The sequence below is a fragment of the Copadichromis virginalis genome, linkage group LG16 (genome assembly GCF_057382275.1).
Source record: "Copadichromis virginalis isolate Kocher_CV1m ecotype Utaka linkage group LG16, C_Virginalis_male_GT1.1, whole genome shotgun sequence".
NCBI lineage: Eukaryota > Metazoa > Chordata > Actinopteri > Cichliformes > Cichlidae > Copadichromis > Copadichromis virginalis.
Window position 1 is genome coordinate 31,449,304 of NC_140633.1, and position 19,072 is coordinate 31,468,375.

General features: G+C 40.6%; 1 protein-coding gene across 2 annotated transcripts; it reads right to left on the reverse strand.

Moving 5' to 3' along the window:
- Nucleotides 1-576: 576 nt before the first annotated feature.
- Nucleotides 577-18,849, reverse strand: nxph2a (neurexophilin 2a). 2 transcript variants are annotated; one of them, XM_085434412.1, is made up of 4 exons: nt 18,410-18,849; nt 18,152-18,320; nt 17,853-18,002; nt 577-3,444 (listed from the first exon to the last, which is right to left on the reverse strand). In XM_085434412.1, exons 3-4 carry the CDS (start codon nt 17,895-17,897, stop codon nt 2,698-2,700), a joined length of 792 nt encoding a protein of 263 aa, XP_085290538.1. In that variant the 5' UTR covers nt 17,898-18,002; nt 18,152-18,320; nt 18,410-18,849; the 3' UTR covers nt 577-2,697. The 2 variants fall into 2 exon arrangements, with proteins under 2 accessions (XP_085290538.1, XP_085290537.1); XM_085434411.1 differs by having other exon boundaries at nt 18,152-18,849.
- Between the last annotated feature and the right edge of the window lie 223 nt (nt 18,850-19,072).

Sequence of the window (19,072 nt, forward strand, 5' to 3'; positions counted from 1 at the left end):
AGAGAAGTCTTCATCAGCAGCTCGCTGATCCTCATCCGCCCCTCTCAGCACAGATCCCAGGAAAAGACCTGATACCATCTCTGCTTTAGGACGCCTCTCCAACCTTTTATCTTCCTCCTTCGCGTTCCTCTACTAACTTTAAAGCTTGAAAGAGAGAGATGCCTGCAGTGTCAAAATTGAATTTTTCCCTTATATTGATTGTCGGAAATAAGCGTTGAATGCTGAGAAGTGAAACGTATGTTAACATTCCTTGTAGTTTTCCAGGGGATTTGGGTGCATGCAGCAGGAAAGCGTAGTGTGACTTGATGCCTATAAGGAGTAGGTGCCTCACCCTGATCAGATAAGAGTAATGGAAGCGAATGAAAAGACCCCTGTCCCTGATGGCCACGGCAAAATGGATGTGCTCCCTGAGGTGTACCTCTGGTATCATCCACGCCTGTGGACACAGATTTATTGCCCATTAAAAAGCTACCCTGAAATGTACCTCTTAAAATTGTGTGTTTATCCTGTTGAGAAGTCCTTTCAGGAATGAAACGAGACAACTACGAGCACCAACAGACTAGACCTGACTCGGTGTGACAGCATGCTTTGAGCCAAGTTCAAATAAGGTTTAATGCCATAAAAACCTAAATTGATCTTTACAGTTACATTTTAACAAAATCTGAAATCAAATATTCCAAAATGAAAAGTGTAATTACACTATACACAGAAGAGCTTTTACTCCTATTTTACAAGGGAAACTATTGAAACAATTTTGAGCAAGCAGAAATCAAACTGGGTACAATCTGCAGTTACAAAAAATGAAATCAAAGCAATCTAACCATCAGCTGAAATATGACATTTATCTACATGATATTTCTTAACAAACACCAAAAAATAAGGTACAGTATACTTGATAGAGTTCTCTGGAAAAATTAGGATAATCTGACATCATATACTTTGAAACCATAATCAATAAACACGTTTAGTTTTACACATTAACACACAGCATTTGCACAAAGGAGCAGAACCAAAACATCAACATAGATCAACTCCGAGTTAAGTTCCTTATCGTACACCTCACCTCATGTATAAGGTGATGGAATCATTTACAGCTGAAGTGGAAAGACATGAGATACATCCAATAAAATGACGCTAACAGAAATGTATTCTTTGTCTTTAGTGGCACATGCCCTAACCTAAAAACCCTGGGTATCTCCAGATAACAAAACTCATGCCGTTTAAAATCCGAATGGTTTTTAACAAAAGCTTTAAAAAAAAATTTGAGTGATTTCTGAGTCGAACACATTACACCATGTACTACAAGACTGAATGTTATCCACTTTTACACAAAGTCAGCCAACTTAAGCCTGCTGTACTATTGGGAAATGTCTTATATTTCAAATTTAGTCCCTCTTCTCATTAAAATTGCAGATGGATTTTGTACTTTTGCCTTTACCCCCACCTTTTTGTTTCTCCACTCTTGGTAAATGAAATTTCCCAGGCTAATTAAAGCCTATTAAAGACAGGTAATGTCAGGGCTGGTGGCAGAACCATGACAAAGTGCTGATAATTGTCTGCCAGACTCACTAAATCCACCTGTCCTGCAATTATTGCTTCCCCCTCCCCACCTCTCCTGACACATTAATCCACTGTGGGGCTCACTAGGCAGGCTGATGCCTCAAAGTGCATCCTGCAAACACAGATGTTGGATCTCAGACTAGTTTAGCATACACATGCCTTATGATAATTGTAGCAGAAAACCAACACATTTTAAGGCGCAAACAAGGCTGCAGCCATGTTAAGCTAGGATATGTGCCTACATACAGTTTGTTAGTAATGTATGATCATGCTCTAAAGTTTCTTATGCATTAGATTAGTTGGATGGACTTATTTTGTCATGAGCACTTTAGGAATTGGTTTGAATCAGTCAAGTCACTTGCTTTTAGTCCCCACAAAAGAACGATAACAGATCAGTTTTAAGACCATATTAATTATTCATTCCTTAATGAAATAATTCCATTGATCAAAATAATTTGAAGTAATAGAGACTGTCCTGTCTGTGTTCTGTTAACAGGTATAAATGGATGTTAGCGCCACTTCAAAGGCAATGATCATTTTGACTAATCATTCTTAATGCAGTGATCTTCCAAATGGGATTTCTTTTTTTCATTTTATGCCCTGTTGAATAGCTTTATTAATGTTTAGGTATTGTAATTGTTAACATTATTTAAAGTCCTGTCATATTTTGTCACATTACTATTTAAACAAGGTTCGAAAATTGTTTGAAAATGTTGGCAGGAGTGCAGCTCTTCCAGAAGCCAGCTACACGCTTCCAACTCAGCAGGGCTCCATGCCTATAGTCTAGCCTTGAAGGAAACATCTGGACAACATACTAATTATACCCGTGGTTTACAGAGAACATGTGCTGTTGTGATGTGGTGGATTCTTCCAGGGTTGGTAACTACCTTTTGAATCCCAAGCCAACCCCTAAAGCCAAGTCCCTGTACACCTAACTATCTGAAGTGTTAAACTTGTGTATTTGTGTAGTATATACAAAAGTTTCACCAAATCCCTCCAGTGTGCGTCCCTTCATAAGTCGCACTTCCTGCAACATGTCTCAGGTATTTAGGTATTTTGGGATAAGGAGTTTAGAGCTTGACATTTACATTATTTGAAGATAAAACAAAAGGCTGATGCAGACTAACAACTACTAGGTCACCCTGTTGAGGAGTAAGGTGTGTCACTGTGGTAGTTGTAGTCAGGGCATACCTTCTGGACCAGTTTATAGTCTACACTGTAAAAGGCTATATAGATGCATATGACTTTGAAGGGTTTTGAGCATAACCATGACACATGGCTCTGCGTCTGCTCCTGATAGCACACCTTGGATGGATCAAAGCTGCACAAGGCAGTCTTCTTGTTGCGATCCGTCTTCTCATATTCAATGCGACAGTTGAAAGATTTGGTGTCTTTGGTCTCCAGTGTGGACTGCTGGGCGATCTCAAACTCCACCACCTTGGAAGGTGGCACCAGGCTCACCGACACATTCCCCAGACCTGTGGAGTTGTGGCGGAAGTAAACGCTAAAGGTGCCGTTCCCATGGTCCACAATCTTTCCTGTGATCAGCAAGTTGAGTTTGACAGTCTTGATATTGGAGTGGAAGTCTCCCCAACCAAACATCTTTTTGAATTTGCCAGTCTTGACGATGGGTCTGCGTTTAGTTCTGGCCTGTGCGCCCTGAACATCTGTCTGGTTAGATAACCAGTCCCAAAAGTCCTCCATGCTGTGTAAATATGTCATTTCCCTTATGTTACTCTTGAACTCGGGGGAGCCCCTGGCAAACAAACGCAGGGGGTTGAGGATCCGTGGACTGGCCCCGGTGGGAGATATCTTCTGTTCATTATCGCTGTCCCTCCACTCGATGAGTTCTGTGACTCCTCCATGCACTTTCCTGCACGAGACCTTGATAGGAAACAGAACAGAGATAGATAGAAAAAACAATTAACCAACGTGAAAACCTTTGTGAAATGCAATTTCATTCATTCAAATTCATTGCTTGTTAACGTGACGTGTATAAGAAAGTTTTGACAAAACTCTGTGCAGTCATGTGAAAAGGGTAGATAGCAGCCAAGTGCTGCTAATAATAACTGATCGTTAGCAAGTGTGATCACCTCTATAAATACATTTTAGCAGTTTGTTGGTCTGGAGCATTCAGGTGTATCATAACACAATGCCACGATCTTCCCAGGAGTGCCAAATTCACCCCAAGGCCATCAAAACAGCCACAGCATCAGCTAAAGGTTGGCCCAACTAGGTCGCGCAATGATCCCAAGCATGCCAACAAATCTACAAACTGCAACTGTTTATGTTCACTTCTTAAGAGAACTGCATAAATGAATGCTCACAAAGCTCAATGAACTGAAGCAACACTGTAAATAAGAGTGGACCCACAATGCTGGGAGAGACTGATAAAGTTACACAGAAAACAATTACTTCAAGTTATTGTCCCTAAAGATGCTCATGAATCATGGGGTGTACTTAGTTTTTCTGATATGTTCTTTTTCAGATGGCAGTAGTGTTTTTATACACTTTCATTTAAAAGTGGCAGCCTCAAAGCCAGAAAGTTCTGGGTTTTAACTTCCTGTTCAGCTCAGGGACTTTCTTTGTGGAATTTGACTGTTCTCCTTGTGCTTGCATAGGTTTTTTCTGTGTGCTCTGGTTTCCTCAAAAAAATTTATGCATGCTAGGTTAATTTGTGATTCTAAATTGCCCATAGGTGGGAATTTGACTGAGAATGGTTGTGTGTCTTTTGGTCTTATCCCTGTGATGGACTGATAGCCTGTCCAAGGTGTTTACCTGTCACTCACTGTCAGCTAAGAGGCTTCCTCTACTACCCTAGTTGGTTAAGGGTTTAAGAAAATGGATTGATGGGTGTTCTTTAAAAACTTTCTATTTGGTAATTCTACATAGATGGATTCACATTCATTATACTTTGCTACTCTGCTTTGCATTTGTCTGTTTCACTGACATGTAGCAGAGCAGAGAAAGAGAAAGGTACATACACAAATAATGAAAAAAGCACAGAAAAGCAGCAAAGCTGCGGCTGTAGAGAGCTAAAATGATAGCGTGCATATAGACAACATGAGCCTATGAATAACTAATATGGTTAATGTTAGATAAACCGTACGCACGATTGCCAGTTCTGAAGAGCAACTTCCACCTCACAAGTTAACAGTAATAGGTTCTTGGGTTTGGTATGTATGAAGTTTCTGTGTTTTTGAGAATTGCCATTGGTATAAAGCAGATGGTAAAAACATTTACCCATAGAGTAAATATAAATAAATAATATTCACAAGGCGTCACCACAGAAGGTAGCTCCACATGTTTCATTTGGCAGATTTTTACACCTCCAAAAGGTTTGGGGCTCTTCCTGGAATCGGTTGCCAGCTAAAACTACTGCTCTAGGGGCAGTATGGACAATTTTCACATTCATCTTCTAGCATATCCTAAAATCCTTTGTTATAGATATTTATGAAATGATTCATTATGGGTTCATTAATAAAGAAAAGGGAAACAAACAGATATTCACAAATGAAATAAAGATTAAATACAGAAAATTCAACAGCAGCATCTCGTAGTATTGTAAACTCAGTAATAGAATACTGAAGATTATTACAGGTCTGTGCAAGAAGCTAAATAGCATTCACTGGACATCACTTAACAACAACCAAATAAATAAATAAATAGAAAATAATCATTAATATAAATATAGCATTAAAAAGTGCATGCACATGCAAATAAATAGCATGTAATACACTACTGCTAGATAGCAGGGGCACCACAGAAGGGAGGAAACAAGAAGTTTGTATTAAACTGAACACATGATGCACTGATGAACTCAAGCAGATTCTGATATTTAGAGTGCACAGATATTCCCATGGACTTCAGGGAAAGGTGAATCTAAACTTTAGCTCGCATCCACCTATAAACACTCTTCCACGGTAGTGTCATGAAGTACGTACGTATAAAGTGTATACGTATATAAAGTATAGTGCTAAGTGCTAATCCAGACGCAGCAATGAACCGTGATCCCTCCTTGTACCTCAAAGCCGTTTAGCTTTAGGAACGATTCCTGGTCCACTTCAGATAAAGCTTTAATAATTCACAGCAATAAGCTTAGCTAGTTTTATTAGTAATTAGTAGTGCTGGGTTTTCCCCGGGCCCAGTTATAGGGATCACTGAGAGAAGCAGATGTTGAAAGTACAGAGCAGCGGCTGCTTGAATTCTCACAGAGATGCTGCATACTATTTCCAGACTAATTATATTTTTGCTGTAAGCTGAACGGAGGCATATGTGTATAAAGCTAACAAACTAGGTCTGTCTAGCACAATTTGTTTTGTCACATATACCCAAACCTTTCCATCTGAAATGTAACAGGGCTACATTCACCTTAAGCTGTGCTGCTGTGTCTTATAATTACAGCTTTGCTTTACTGTGCTGCTTATGTCCGAGACTGCGGTAACACTTTAATGCCTAAAGCGGAAGGTAATGGCTCGCCTATCTGGATATGTAATGTGAAATCAATGGGTCTCCCACGGACAGTGAGCCCGGCCCATTTATCACCTCTCACAATGCTTAATTAAGACAGTTGCTCCCTGTAAACATGGATGAATGAGGCAACACTGTAATAATGCCCCTATGTGTAGTTCATCACATCCAAAGTCATTTAATCAACCAATTCCAGTGGCGTTATTCCCCACTGATACAGCCACTTAGTAATACCTTATGTGAGCTCAGCTGTTAATTTGATTTGACTCTTATAACATCACAACAGCAGATGATGCTAAGCATAAAATCTGCAGGCTCTCAATAGGAACATTTTTCCTCTGCTGTGAACAAGGAAGATTCGGCACTTGTCTTCCCGCCAGCTCAAACTGTTATATCTTTAACACGTTGGGTGTCATGCTGCGCGGCTTCAGAGGTGAAACCAAATTGTCTTTCTGCGTAAATCTCAGGTGTGCTTTGTATAGGATGATTATAATGGAAAAGAGAGAGGAGTTTAAGTATGATGAGCAACTGGGGAAATTGCTGTGACAACAAGGGGATCAGCAGAGGGATATCTAATACTTAAATGCCCCAAGAGAGATGAAGCACTAGGAACTTGAAAGCTGGCACTGACACATAGGCTTTGGTTTCTTTCTCTCTCGCTGCCTCCCTGCACAACCACAGCACCAACACACACTCGAGCACACCTTGTTCATTTAGGCAGCAGCGATGTCTCTTAAAACCGACTAAAGGATTCTGAGGTTTTGTACAAAAAAAAGGGGAAAAAAAGGCAAGGTCTGATGAAGGAGAATCTACAAAAGCTTAATTAAGATTTCTTAATCGGTGCTGCCGTGCTAGAGGCGTTTCAGGGCAACTTGAAACAAGACATTATTATGATAATAACTGTAGACTTATAGAGCTGAAAACACCAGACCTCATTTCAACAGCACAAGGCGCAGTGACTCGTGGCAAACATTACGGATATCTGCTAGTGTGGTTTAGCTTCTTCCTTTTCCTGCATGTCCTACATTAAAACACAAAGACATGCGTGAACTTCAGACACCCCGGCACAGATATCGCGCTTTTACACCACAGCAGTCAGTGTTCTATCTGCCCTATAAAGGACTATGTTTAGTGATACAGCAGTAAAGATAAAGGCCTATGCACCAAACAGTTTCCTGGTAATTTTAATGTACATCCACCAAGATGAGCAAAAACAGTAAGGTATCACACAAGGTGCTAATAGCTGATATTTCCAGTTCACTATCAAATGTCATGCATAAAACACACGGTTCCTCTCTGAAAGAGCACCTTAATCACTCTCATTAGCTGAGCTAAGCCTTCTTTTTTAATAGACACTCCATCTTTAACGTTATAGTGACTAGAATTCTAAATTCAAATAAATAAAACACATTTGGACTGGTAAAAAATGTATATGTATATACATATATAATGTCAGGAGTAAAATGTTTATGCTTGTATATGTTTGCATTCAAAACAGCTTTTTTTTAGGAAATTATGGGGCCATATATAGTTTACAACCCACAATTAAATTTAAACGGTAAAAGACTGTTTAAGTAATGCATTCTTATACATAAAAAAGAATCAGCTACTTAGAGATCTATCAGTATTATCTACTTTATTCTATTTTGTTTTGAAAATGCTTAAATATCTCCAAAGAATACAGAAAAATACATTTTTAACTGAAAAACATTGCACATCCTGACTAAACATTTTTTTGTAACCGACTTTTAAGGACTCGTATTTTTGTCACAGGCTTACATTAAACTGTTAATATTGGCTGACAAGTGGCGATCACATTTTTCATATGTGCGCATTAATTTCCTGCATAAATGAACGGAAAAAAGGTTTTCAAAAATTAATCTTCAACCACATCCTCAAAGTACACACCCTAGTGTAGCTGTTGAAGACAGAGTGGAAAATACACATTTGTGCCTAAGTCAGAGTTGGGTGAATAGTCTATGAACCTCCAGCTTTTACGCTGCTTTGCATGCAGGACTACCTGTTTTTACTGTGTGTAAAAGTGCATTGTTATTATTACAGACATGAACATCTGTGGCTTTTATTTTTCACCTGTCATTTCTACACCTCGGGGGCCTTTTCTTACAGAACCATGCATAAATAGGCAATTCAATCTAATGTTGTGGCAATCAGTACAATCAAGAGCTTTTCATGAAACTTACATCCTGACAGTAGCTTGAGCAGCAGCGAACCACACAGCGAGTCAGGATGAATCAGCCTCGACATTCATCTGTAACGAGCATTATGGAGCTGGCTGCCTGCTTGTCCCGTGGGTAGACATATCTTTTAGAGGCTTGACATAAAGGTAATTGCCATAGTGACCAGAACTAGCCTCTAGAAAGTTATTAAGAAACCAGTGACATCTGGCTTCTGGATCATCTAAAGAGATGCCGTTAAAATGCATTTGGAGAGAGAAGCTGGTGGCAGTGTGTTTGGTTGTGATGGGTTCTGGTCCACGGGCAGGTCTACAGCTTTTGTACTTTGATGGTGACCAAATCTTTCACAGCCTTTCACAACTGACAATGTGGCCAACTCATGATCTGAAGTCTGCTTTTCTGTTTCTGTTTTGGTTTTTAAATCACATTTTTGCTCAGGAAATGAAGTTGATACAGAGGCAAGCTAAACTAATCTGTTTCTGGGTTTTCCATAGCTGATTTTTTTTTTCCCAGTGCATAAGGCTGAGATATGCGTCTGGGGAAAATTGGTTTCAGGCATCTTTCTCACAATAAACAAAATGGGCAATTAACCTGCTCATCAGTGCAAACCGAGCAGTTCCAATGATGCACTCGACTGTTCTTCATGGATTTATCTGTGCAAATTGACCTCACTTTGGTGGTGAAATTCATTTCTCTGTTAATTTTCTGTGTCTGAAGCTTCATTAACTTGATGCGCTTCCACATAGTAAAAATCTGGACACCCCACAAAAATTGCACCGCCTTCGCCACTGCCTTTCGTAATACTTACCCAGCTCTATTGCGACGAAACACCTGTCATATTAGGAGCTGCTCAGCCAGTGCTGCTAGCATTAGACCAAAAAAAAATGTAGCAGAGCTGGATGGACTGCAGACTCTTGCTTTCAAACATTCAACATGACAAGTAGCATCTTTCAGATTAAAACTATTCTCAGCCTGCAATCGTCTGCGCAAAGTCCTTCCTTAGCCATCTTCCTCCTGATGTTACAGGGCATATCATTTGTAATGATTTACACCCAGAGCCGGTTCCATGAGAGGAGGCCCTGGAGGCGCTAAAGCAGCCCACAGAGAGAGTCTACATTCTGCTGAAGAATAGATTGGTGCTCAGATCGCTGGGACAGCCTCACGCTCCAAACCCATCACTTTTAATCAGAGGCCGTCCGGGGAATCACATGGCAGGTGCTTCAGCACTGTGGTGGATCGTAACAGCAAATCGACACACCGGGGGCAGCTTACCAATCACAGGAGGCTACAGTTAGTGAGTGAGTGTGCATGTAGCATATCTGCTACCCCCCAGTATAATCCTTTAGGCCATTACCACCTGACCTCTGTGAAAATGAGACAGACTACAGCCTCTAGTGTCATGACATTCCTGCAAAAGATGTTATAGATCTCAATTTTAATTCATCTTCAGCGTACACAGCTCACATTATTTGTGGTGAAAATATATTGGTACAATTGGTGCCGAGTAGAAATTCAGTGCATTTCTTTAGTGGTTACATTTCTGTGTAGTATATGATTTTCATACTGACTGTAAAGACACTCCTTTAACCACTGCCGTGTATTTACAGAAGGCCAGTCTGTGGCTGTCTACACATTCTGTACAAGTGTTGACGATGAGGAGAGGGCAGGAAGACAAGCTCAAAAAGACGTGATGCTGATGTTTTCATTTCTATAATCCCAGCTGTATCGCTAGCTCTGTATCTACACACTCATCGCTTCTCCTTCTTACTGTTGACAGATTTGCCCGAAACATAGAGGATCATCGCATCGCTATCATAATATGTAACAAGTCCGCTGGCGCTATCAGGATATTCGGTGGATGGGCGAAGAGGCATATCTATGAGTAAAATAAAATCCAACTTTGGTGCTTGAGCACAGAGATAATAATAAGTATGAATATTGGATTTCTTGCTTCGCACGAAATATGTATTGAAACCTTGTTGATTTAATTGCAAGAAAAAAATCCGATGTGTGTGACTTTGCAGATTGTTATGGTGCGTTTCTCCATGTTGGCTTGAAGCAAAGAGAAAAGGCAAACGCAGGCACCCAGCCACATAGAAATCCTTGTTAGTTTTAGGTTGGATCTTTTCTAGCCGTGCAATATTTAATGGAGCGTAACTAAAGCCTAAAATTTGAGAGGCGTGTGAAAAGAGAAAAATTGTTACAAATTGAGAGCTTTGTGTGCAAAAAGCAGCAGAAAGAAACATAATATATCTGATTGCTTTTCCCAAAAGTTGGATGCATATTTTCATCTATTAAAAATATTACACTTAGTTTTCAGGCTCGCCCCTCCGCCCACCTTTTTTAGGAAGTTAGGAAGAATTGCAGCTGTTGCTTAGACCTTCTGTTGTGTGTTACATCACTGAATATTAACTACTTGAAGCCATTTTTCAGAAATTATCTATGAAGACAGCAGAGGATGAGGGTTAATGTCTTAGAGCCGACATCAGCGAGCATTCATCTCAGTGAGAGACACTCTTATTTCCACTACTTGCAATGCTGTTGATCTAAAGCTGACCTTGACCCTAAACCTCTTTTGATGAAAAAAAGAAAGGGTAATATGTCTCAAAAGAGAGCAACTCCAACACCTGCCCACATTCATCTTCAAAAAAAATTCCAAGTATGCCGAATTTAAAGCAGTAGAGTTTGTCTCCAGTCAAGTCCTATTTTGCTTTCACACAAATACAGTGCAACAAATCTGGCCTTGTTGAGTTATTATAGCATCTAAAGCATATTGAACCCAAATTTATTATTTGTGCCTGTTTGCATGCACACGTTGTGGCAAAACATTATCTGACAGCTCATGATGTCACTCGGGGCTGCTTGCAACCTATGATTAGCATAAATTATAGCACGTAATATAACCCTCCTTTGGCTAGCATAAATCATACGATGTGAGCCATTAGTCATGTTAATAGTGTCAGCGTTGTTCTTGTCTGGCTCGATCACACAATCCTCTTTTTCCTCTGCATCTGAAATGACAATGACCGAAACGTCGCCTCGCCTCAACTCTTTTGGACATTTACTATTGCCCTGCAGGAGACAATGTACCAGGCAGTCCAAATAATACACAATTGCTTCTCCCGCCGTGTCGTTGTGGAAACATGCTTCAGCGACTCCTGTTAAACTGAACAAATTACAGGAAATTACACCACCGTTAGCTCGGGCCTGTTATACTTTGATTGCGATGAGAGGCAGAGCCTGTCCTGTTAGAGCCTGCCATGCCAAGAGACGCATTATGTCTGCTCACTTGTCTGACCTTTTGCTTGCAGCCACTGTAAAGCCGTATTTAAGGCTATGAATTATCTGTTATCTGTCAATGCATTTGACAAGAGAAATCACAAAATTTCTGTTCAGTATAATGCAGGGCGTGTCATTCATGTGGGGGGGGGAAAAGGTCATCTTGCTATGAAGTGTATTTCATGTGTAAGTCAGTTTCAGTAAGAGTTCATTTAACTTCCTACCAGATCCAATATATTTGTTTTCTTTGGGTAAAATTGTTCTTAAGACTTCTTTATTTAAAAAATTACATTTTTGGGAGGAGCCTGTGTGTGTGTGTGCATGTGTGTGTGTGTGGGGGGGGGGGGCATCACAACCTTCAAATCTTCAAATTAACTTAAAACTGGATTGAGCAAAAAATGCTTTAAAATACTTAAAATATGACATTTGATTACCTTTTACAGATGTTTGCAGCTGTAAAAATGTGGAAACCCACATGATAAGTTTAGGATGAAATAGACGTTTACATGCAGTGACTTTAGCAGAATAATAACACATAAACTTTGACTCTGTAGTTCAAAAGACAATGAAAATCATCATCATCTTGCTATAAAATACTCAGTATCAATTAAAATGCATTCTGACAGTTTGTTAATTAACTGCATGAGACACGGGGGTGAAAATGGGATGTTAGTGAGCATGGCTCGGTGTGGAAACTTTGAATTCAGCGATGATGTCAGGTGTTTCCAAAGTGTTAACAAAGATCCCACCAAGAGAGAAGAGAGAGAGAGTGACGGGAGGCTCTGGGAAGAGAGCCTCCAGGTAATCTGGATACTAGTGTTATCTCGCCACCTGCCACATATGACAGCTGCAAAGCCCTGAACACTTCACTTTTAGGCAGACGTTACCTTTCAACGCATCATCAGTTTCATAATCCCCTTACATGGTCAGAGCGCCAACTTCTGTGCTGGCTCCTGACACCTGCCACGCACCTCCGTATGCCTGATAGCTGATAGGGATTGAGAAGGATAATACCACAAAGCACATTGGACTCAGTGTAATTACCATTCTCTTGACTGGTTTTAACACCTTATACTTCGTACGACAATGGTAACTGTGCTTGTAAAACTGCTCAGCTTAAGGAGGCATGGCATGTTGTTGTTAAATTAATACTTCAAAGTTCTACTTTTAGGTTTTTTTCTGCTTTCATCTCAGGAAGACGTAATCTAAATGTTTCTCTCTCTGAGCTCCTTTTCTGTGAGCGTGCGACTACCCCAGTTTTACATTTTCTCCTCTTCAAATCCGCGCCGTGAATGATAGGAGTGTTTTATTCCAAAATGTTTTTGCTTGATTTGCTCAAAAGCACGTCCGCTAAATTTGACAGAGCAAAATGTTTCTGTTCTCCGAGCAGATTGCGCCGTGGCTGATTTCACAGAAACAGGGCTCTTTGAAGAAGAAACAAGAGTTGGAAAGACGTTGCTTCCTTTTTCCTCTGAGTAGCTGTGAAGGCAGGTACTTCACAAGAAATATACAAAGACAGAGGGGAGCTGACAGTGCTTTGTTATGGCTGAAAATGACATGTTGAAAAAGAAAAGGGGGCTCAAAGCTTGGAGGCAGAGGAGGAAATGCAAAACTGAGAATAATCAGAAGGGAGATTTATTGTACTTATTCTATAGCTGTCACACTTTTCCTTTAACAGAAAGGCAATACAGTTTTAATTAAAGAGGTCAATCATTTCTCAGAGCTTTGACATGAAATGTGATTGCCTTCTCCAAGAACCACACAGACGGTAATTAACAACTTCTTATGTCAGAGTTTTCAGGAAATTTGAAAATATTTAAAGAAGAAACATCGCCTGTTAAGTCACGATTTCGTGTGATTGCAGTGTGGTAGCTGGTAGACGTAGTGTTAATGTAAATATTTGACTAATTAAAAGAAAAAGTGGCACCGTGGCATCATACTCCATCCCCTCTCTGGATGCGGGCAAAATTTCTTCTTCTCTCCATAAACTGATTGCGACATTTAGTTTTGTTGCAGCACGGCAGTAAAGAGCAATACAGACAACAGTCTTCAAAACACTGGCGCTGTGCATCAGTGAGTGCTGGATGCTTCTGACACTGCAGAGAGGTAATGACAATGCTATAAGGTAGCAGAGCCTCTAGATCTAACACCGCCTCGGGCTGCACATCGCCCATAAAAATTCATAGCTGTGGACCAAGATCAGGAAACTCAACATCATATTAAACATAATGTTTCCTGCACCACTAGAGAGGCTCTGCACTTCATCCTAAACAGTTCACATCCCACGAGCAGCTAGCGGGAAAATAGCCGTGCAGCTTATAATTGTTTGACTAAAGTCTTTAATGGGCCATACCGTGGCGTGATTAGGCTTATTGTCAAAGCAAAGGGCAATTGTGTCATAGCTATCAATCATTTGGAGCTTCTTTCTCTTCATTTCAAGACCTTTATCATGGATTTATTGCCGGTACAAACACAATTATGACTGATGATTGGGAAAGGAGCAGGCTGCGGGGCTCAATACAGTCAGAAGAACCTGTAGTGGCTGCGAGCTACATTTGAGGGATTTCACTCGGAGAAGCGACAACCTTTTCTTCAGAGGTCTGAGACAACATACAAGCTGAGGACTGAAAATGCCACGGACAGTATTGTTTATGAGGGATTATCTAGTCAGGCCTCCTGGCTAGAAAGATTGTGACCCCAATATGAGCACAGATACAGATCAGCTCCATGTAAGCTCCAAAATGATTCCTGGAAGGCAGCGCATGCATACAAGGCCCCTTCACTCTGTCAATCCAATGTTTAATCACTTCCACAGAAATTTCTACTGGTCTGCCAGACGTGTTCTCTCATATTTTTTTTTTCTCTCTCCACCCAATTTCTCTGGTGGGGTTTTGAAGACTTAAGTTCCACTCTTTTTTTTCTCCCTTTCTTACAAGGCAAATCCTGGGAGAGGTTGATGTGAAGACCAGGCAGAGCAGGGATGTGAAGAATATAAACACATTTTTTTTTTTTTTATTGTCCAGAGGGAAAGGGAGGTGCAGGGGGTTGGGCGGTGGGGTCTGTAAAAGAGACGAGGACCTTATCACAGCCCAGCAGCTCTGTAATTCGCCGCCATGATAAAGTGGCAGCGCGGAAAACCTTACAAGGCTGGCACAATCCAAAGACGGATTAGGTTTTTCTGACATAAGCTTCCTGAAAAACTAATCAATCAGCCCATGCAGTATTATCAGAAGCGTGAGATTAAAGAGCTGCTCCTAATCCCCCCACTGTACATTTTATTACACTTCCCAGTGTTAGTTGCCTTTAAATATACAATAAATAAATAATAAAACCAAACCTAATTGAGCATGGGGAAGGGGAAAAGGGTTAAAGAGCCCTTAGAGATGGATTTTATGTAGAATTTGTGTTTTGTTATGAAGACAGGGATAAAACTGTTGTCCTTGCCAGAACCCTTTCTGCCTTTGAATAGAGCATCACTGTCTCACTCTACCACTGCAGAGAGGGGGGGGGACACAACTAGGGGGAAAATCCTCTGGCAGAATTTTACAGCAATATCTGTGTCTAAAATATCTGATTGTTTGTAACAAAGACTTTTTTAAATATTCGCCTGACCAAATAAGTAAACACATGTTTTTAAATAAATTATTAACTGTAGAAAATTAAGGCTAAATCCTTTGGGAAATGACTCGTAATCCCTTAAATCACTGCACATCAAAGTTGCAGGGATGAACTCCAAGCCTGGCGTGATCTGGAGTACAAGACGCATTCAGCTTACTAGTAACCAGCTAAGCTTCGTCTCGCTAGTGCGTCACACCCATCTTTTAAGACGTTCTTGTCTTCCGCGCTCAGTTCAACCCTGGGTGGTGTTTTCGGTAACAGAAAAGGCAGCAATACATCTAACGCTGCGACTGATCCTCTTGGCATGGGCCATATAGATGCTGTGTTGTGACATAATATTGCCAGAGGAGCTCTCACCCTGGCAAAAAGACATAAAGGCGTAATAGACTTTGTCAACGTCTCCTAACACTTAATCCCAAGCAGAGTTGAAAACCCCACTTTCCCTGCGTGCAGTCTCTGGTATAGACGTAGGGCAGGACGGGCTGAGATGGCAGAGAGCATGGCTCTCAAATATGTTTCATCTTCATCTACATTGTTCTGCTGTCATTGCACAGAGGATAACTGCAGCAGATGTCAGGGGGAAGAATGGATTCTCCCAGGATGGCTTTGACCCTCTTATTTGTCCCTGGGGCATGGCACAGATGCTGGGTCCAGGGTTACATTTTCACCGTTTGATTCATGTTCTAAGCGCTTTTTAATTGAATGTGCATGTGACGAGCGATGGGAAAAAAAGTGTGATTTTATCTGGGGGTCTTTGAGGATTTGGACCACTTTTTCAAACTCTGGATTTTTACTTAAAACAAGAAGCTTAAAAATTTCATATCAAGGGGTTTAAGTGTCCTGCGTGCAATCCTCTATCACAGAATGCTTCTCGGGTTCAAAATCTGGCCTTGCGCTGATGGGCGTTATCCTTGTGCATCTTTTCAGTGGTTCATACACTAACAAAAAAGAAATCTTATTCATACATCATGATATATTGCAGCACGTATTCCATTCCTTTGCTGAGGGTCAGATATTTGGGATTTTTTTGAACCTAAGAAGGTAGGGTAATATTGATAACGGCCACTACATCCCCAGTCAGACATTGGTGAATCTGTTGGGAGGGAAGCTACTGAGGCATACAAAGAGAGCCTCTCCAGGGAGGCAGTCTGTCTCTCTCTGGAGGCACAGCTCCCAGAAGGCACAGGGCTGATTACAACCGCAGCCAAAGCAGACAGCACTTTGCTGCTGCAGCTGCACAGTTGAAGGCTATCTTTAAAGAGGTCCTCTTTGAGGATGGCACAGATGTGAAGAACTTCTTCGATCCCATGGCATTTTTGGTGCAAGTTTGATCATGGCAAGAATCCATAAAGCAAGGATGAAAACGCTAATACCCTCGCTGTATTCAACTATCTATAGGGGACAACATCACGATATGATGGGGGTGGGGAAAGGGCAGGAAAGGCCTTTATACTCCCCAAAAGCTCATGAACTTTCTTCCGAGTGCTTGCTGCATTAAAACCTGAACTAGACTACAGAAAGATTACGTCTAGAAGCTTAACACAATCATTCTCTGGTAAATCCTAAATAATTTTCTTTGGATTAACAGGGACATCACCGTTATCATCAAGCTTTTAAAATCCCTGGGTTTTTCAATTTCCATCTATTGTTCTCAGTTGTCTTGAAAGGGGAAAAAGTAATAATAAAAAAAGAACTCTGGCCCCAATTTGAGAGCAAAGACACTTAAAACAGGTTAGGGGTTCAACACAGACGTCTAATGATTCCAGTGATCACCAAAGGTGCACCTGAAGGGATGAAGAGGCAGGTTGCACTTTCAGATGAGCTGTGATTGAGAGAAGCAACACACCCAAGGACATAATACTGAATATAAACACTGAAAGAAAAGAATATTTAAACTTTGCAAACCAGCACAAAAATTAATAGCATATTTTATAAAATATCTTCAGTAGATTTTTTTTTTTTACCTCGGTAATTCTGTGTCTCTATTTAGAATATTACCTAATTGTTAATTCTAACCTATTACCTTTTGCAACACTCTGCTTGTAATGTAAAATTTCCATAGCTGAGAAAGCTGATGGTCTTACAAAAAGCCACAATATCAAATAGAAATAATAAACTCAGATGCTTTTATGGTAATTAACTGCATATTGTAGAATACATGATGCGCATTAAAGCAAAGCTGGAGTCTTTCCAGGATTACTAAATGCATTATGTTTGCATTATGTTATTCATTGTGTTTGTTTTTACCATATTTTTCAGTGGCTACAGAAAAGAAAGAAATGATGCCATTTCTAAGGGTATTAAATTATTTACTATTTTATGGATTTAAAAAAAAACACATGAAAAGTATTTCACTGAATAGTGTGCGAGCCCTGATAACATAAAACAATTAAGCTTATCCCTGTAAGACTGAATGAGGAGTTCTGCTCGGCAAATGAATTTGCTCCTGATGACTGTGCCAAATAAAATTTCATGCCAGGAAATTATTCAGTTTGGCACAATGTGGAGATAGACAAGTCTTGCACAGCTGCGTGATAAGGATCCACATAAAAGACAGGCCAACAAAACAAATATAAGCAAAAGAAGTTTAAACCATTACCTAGAGTGAAGAAATAATTATCTCGTAAGAGTCCTACAGCATAATAAAAATGCTTCATCTCTACTTTTTCGCAGTCGGAGACACGCTTCTGCATAATTAGCCTCTTTTCATTCACTCATCTCACTCCTCACCTGGTGCAGGAGGAAAAACAACAAGAATGTTTGCAGAGGACTCATCTTCAACGACTTGTCGACTTATTCAAGATGAGCGGGGATTAAATCCTCTCTGGAAGATTTGGAGAGGTGAAGACGCTCATGGCACTGAAACATCGCTATGATCACCTGCAAGAAAGAGAGAGGGGGGGAGAGAGAGAGAGAAAAGTGGAAATATTTACGTCGTTAAATCATTTAAAACGTCTCTTTTTAATTTGGAAATACATCAAAGATGGAGGCAGTGAATTATTCAAGAAATATACTAAACTTTTCCTTACCGTTTCGTAAAGGCAATACCTCACTTATTTCGGTAAGGCGGCTGCGATCATCCTCTCAGTCCACGTTCAGCAAAGAGACCTAAAATCCTCTCAAAACGTCTCTCAGGATGTCGAGGTACTTTCCCCCGAGCAGCTGGGACTCTTTGGCTCGTCTGTAGTAGTGAAGCGCCTACATTAAGCAGTTCAGATGTAACAACGCTCCTCTAAGTTTAGAATCCAGGCAAAGCGAAATAAACTGTGGACTATATTTTCCCTTACTCAATCCGGAGCAATGTTGGTCTTAAGTTGTCAGTATGCGCAGTAAAACACAGCCAAGCGTGCCCGTATCCCAGTGCCAGGACTGCAGTCAGACAGACAATAGTCAGCTCGCTGTCTTCGCTTTTAGGCTCTGCTTGATTTCAGTGCGCAAAATCCTCTTCTGCGCGTCTGGAGACTCCAAGGTTGGCGCGCATCCGTTCAGAGACTCAGACCTAAAGATGTACCTTAGAAGTCTTACTCTCTCCATCTAAGAGACAAGTAAAAGCTTGATGTCACCGTTGTCCGGTTTTGTTCATCATAGCGCGCACGTGTTTAACCCCTTAACGTTTAGATGCTTCATCGCAGAGAACAGTTATGCCGTGATTTTCGTTGGAAGTTTTGTGTGATGACTCGAATGCGTACATGTCCAGTTATATAAGAGTGCATGCAAGCCGTGTTTAGCAGAATGTATAGAAAAGCCTTTAAAATCGTTGCATGTATTAAACCCATCTTGCAAACGCAAGATGTGTGGACATTCCTGTTTGCATCGTGCAGCTAAAAGCACAGCAACCAGAGACACTTATTCTTCTGGAAACTCAGCTGATGCTGCAATCATGACCACAAAGTGCAGGCAACAAAAGGTCAACCGCTGTGCAAGTACAGAGGGGTGATAAATGAAAACAC

Excerpts from the sequence above, each read along its gene's own strand:
- nxph2a (XM_085434412.1), bottom strand. The coding sequence starts at position 17,897 with ATGAGTCCTCTGCAAACATTCTTGTTGTTTTTCCTCCTGCACCAG. Across the intron at positions 3,445-17,852 it reads TGTTTTTCCTCCTGCACCAG|GTCTCGTGCAGGAAAGTGCA; the intron begins GTGAGGAGTGAG and ends TTTCCTATCAAG.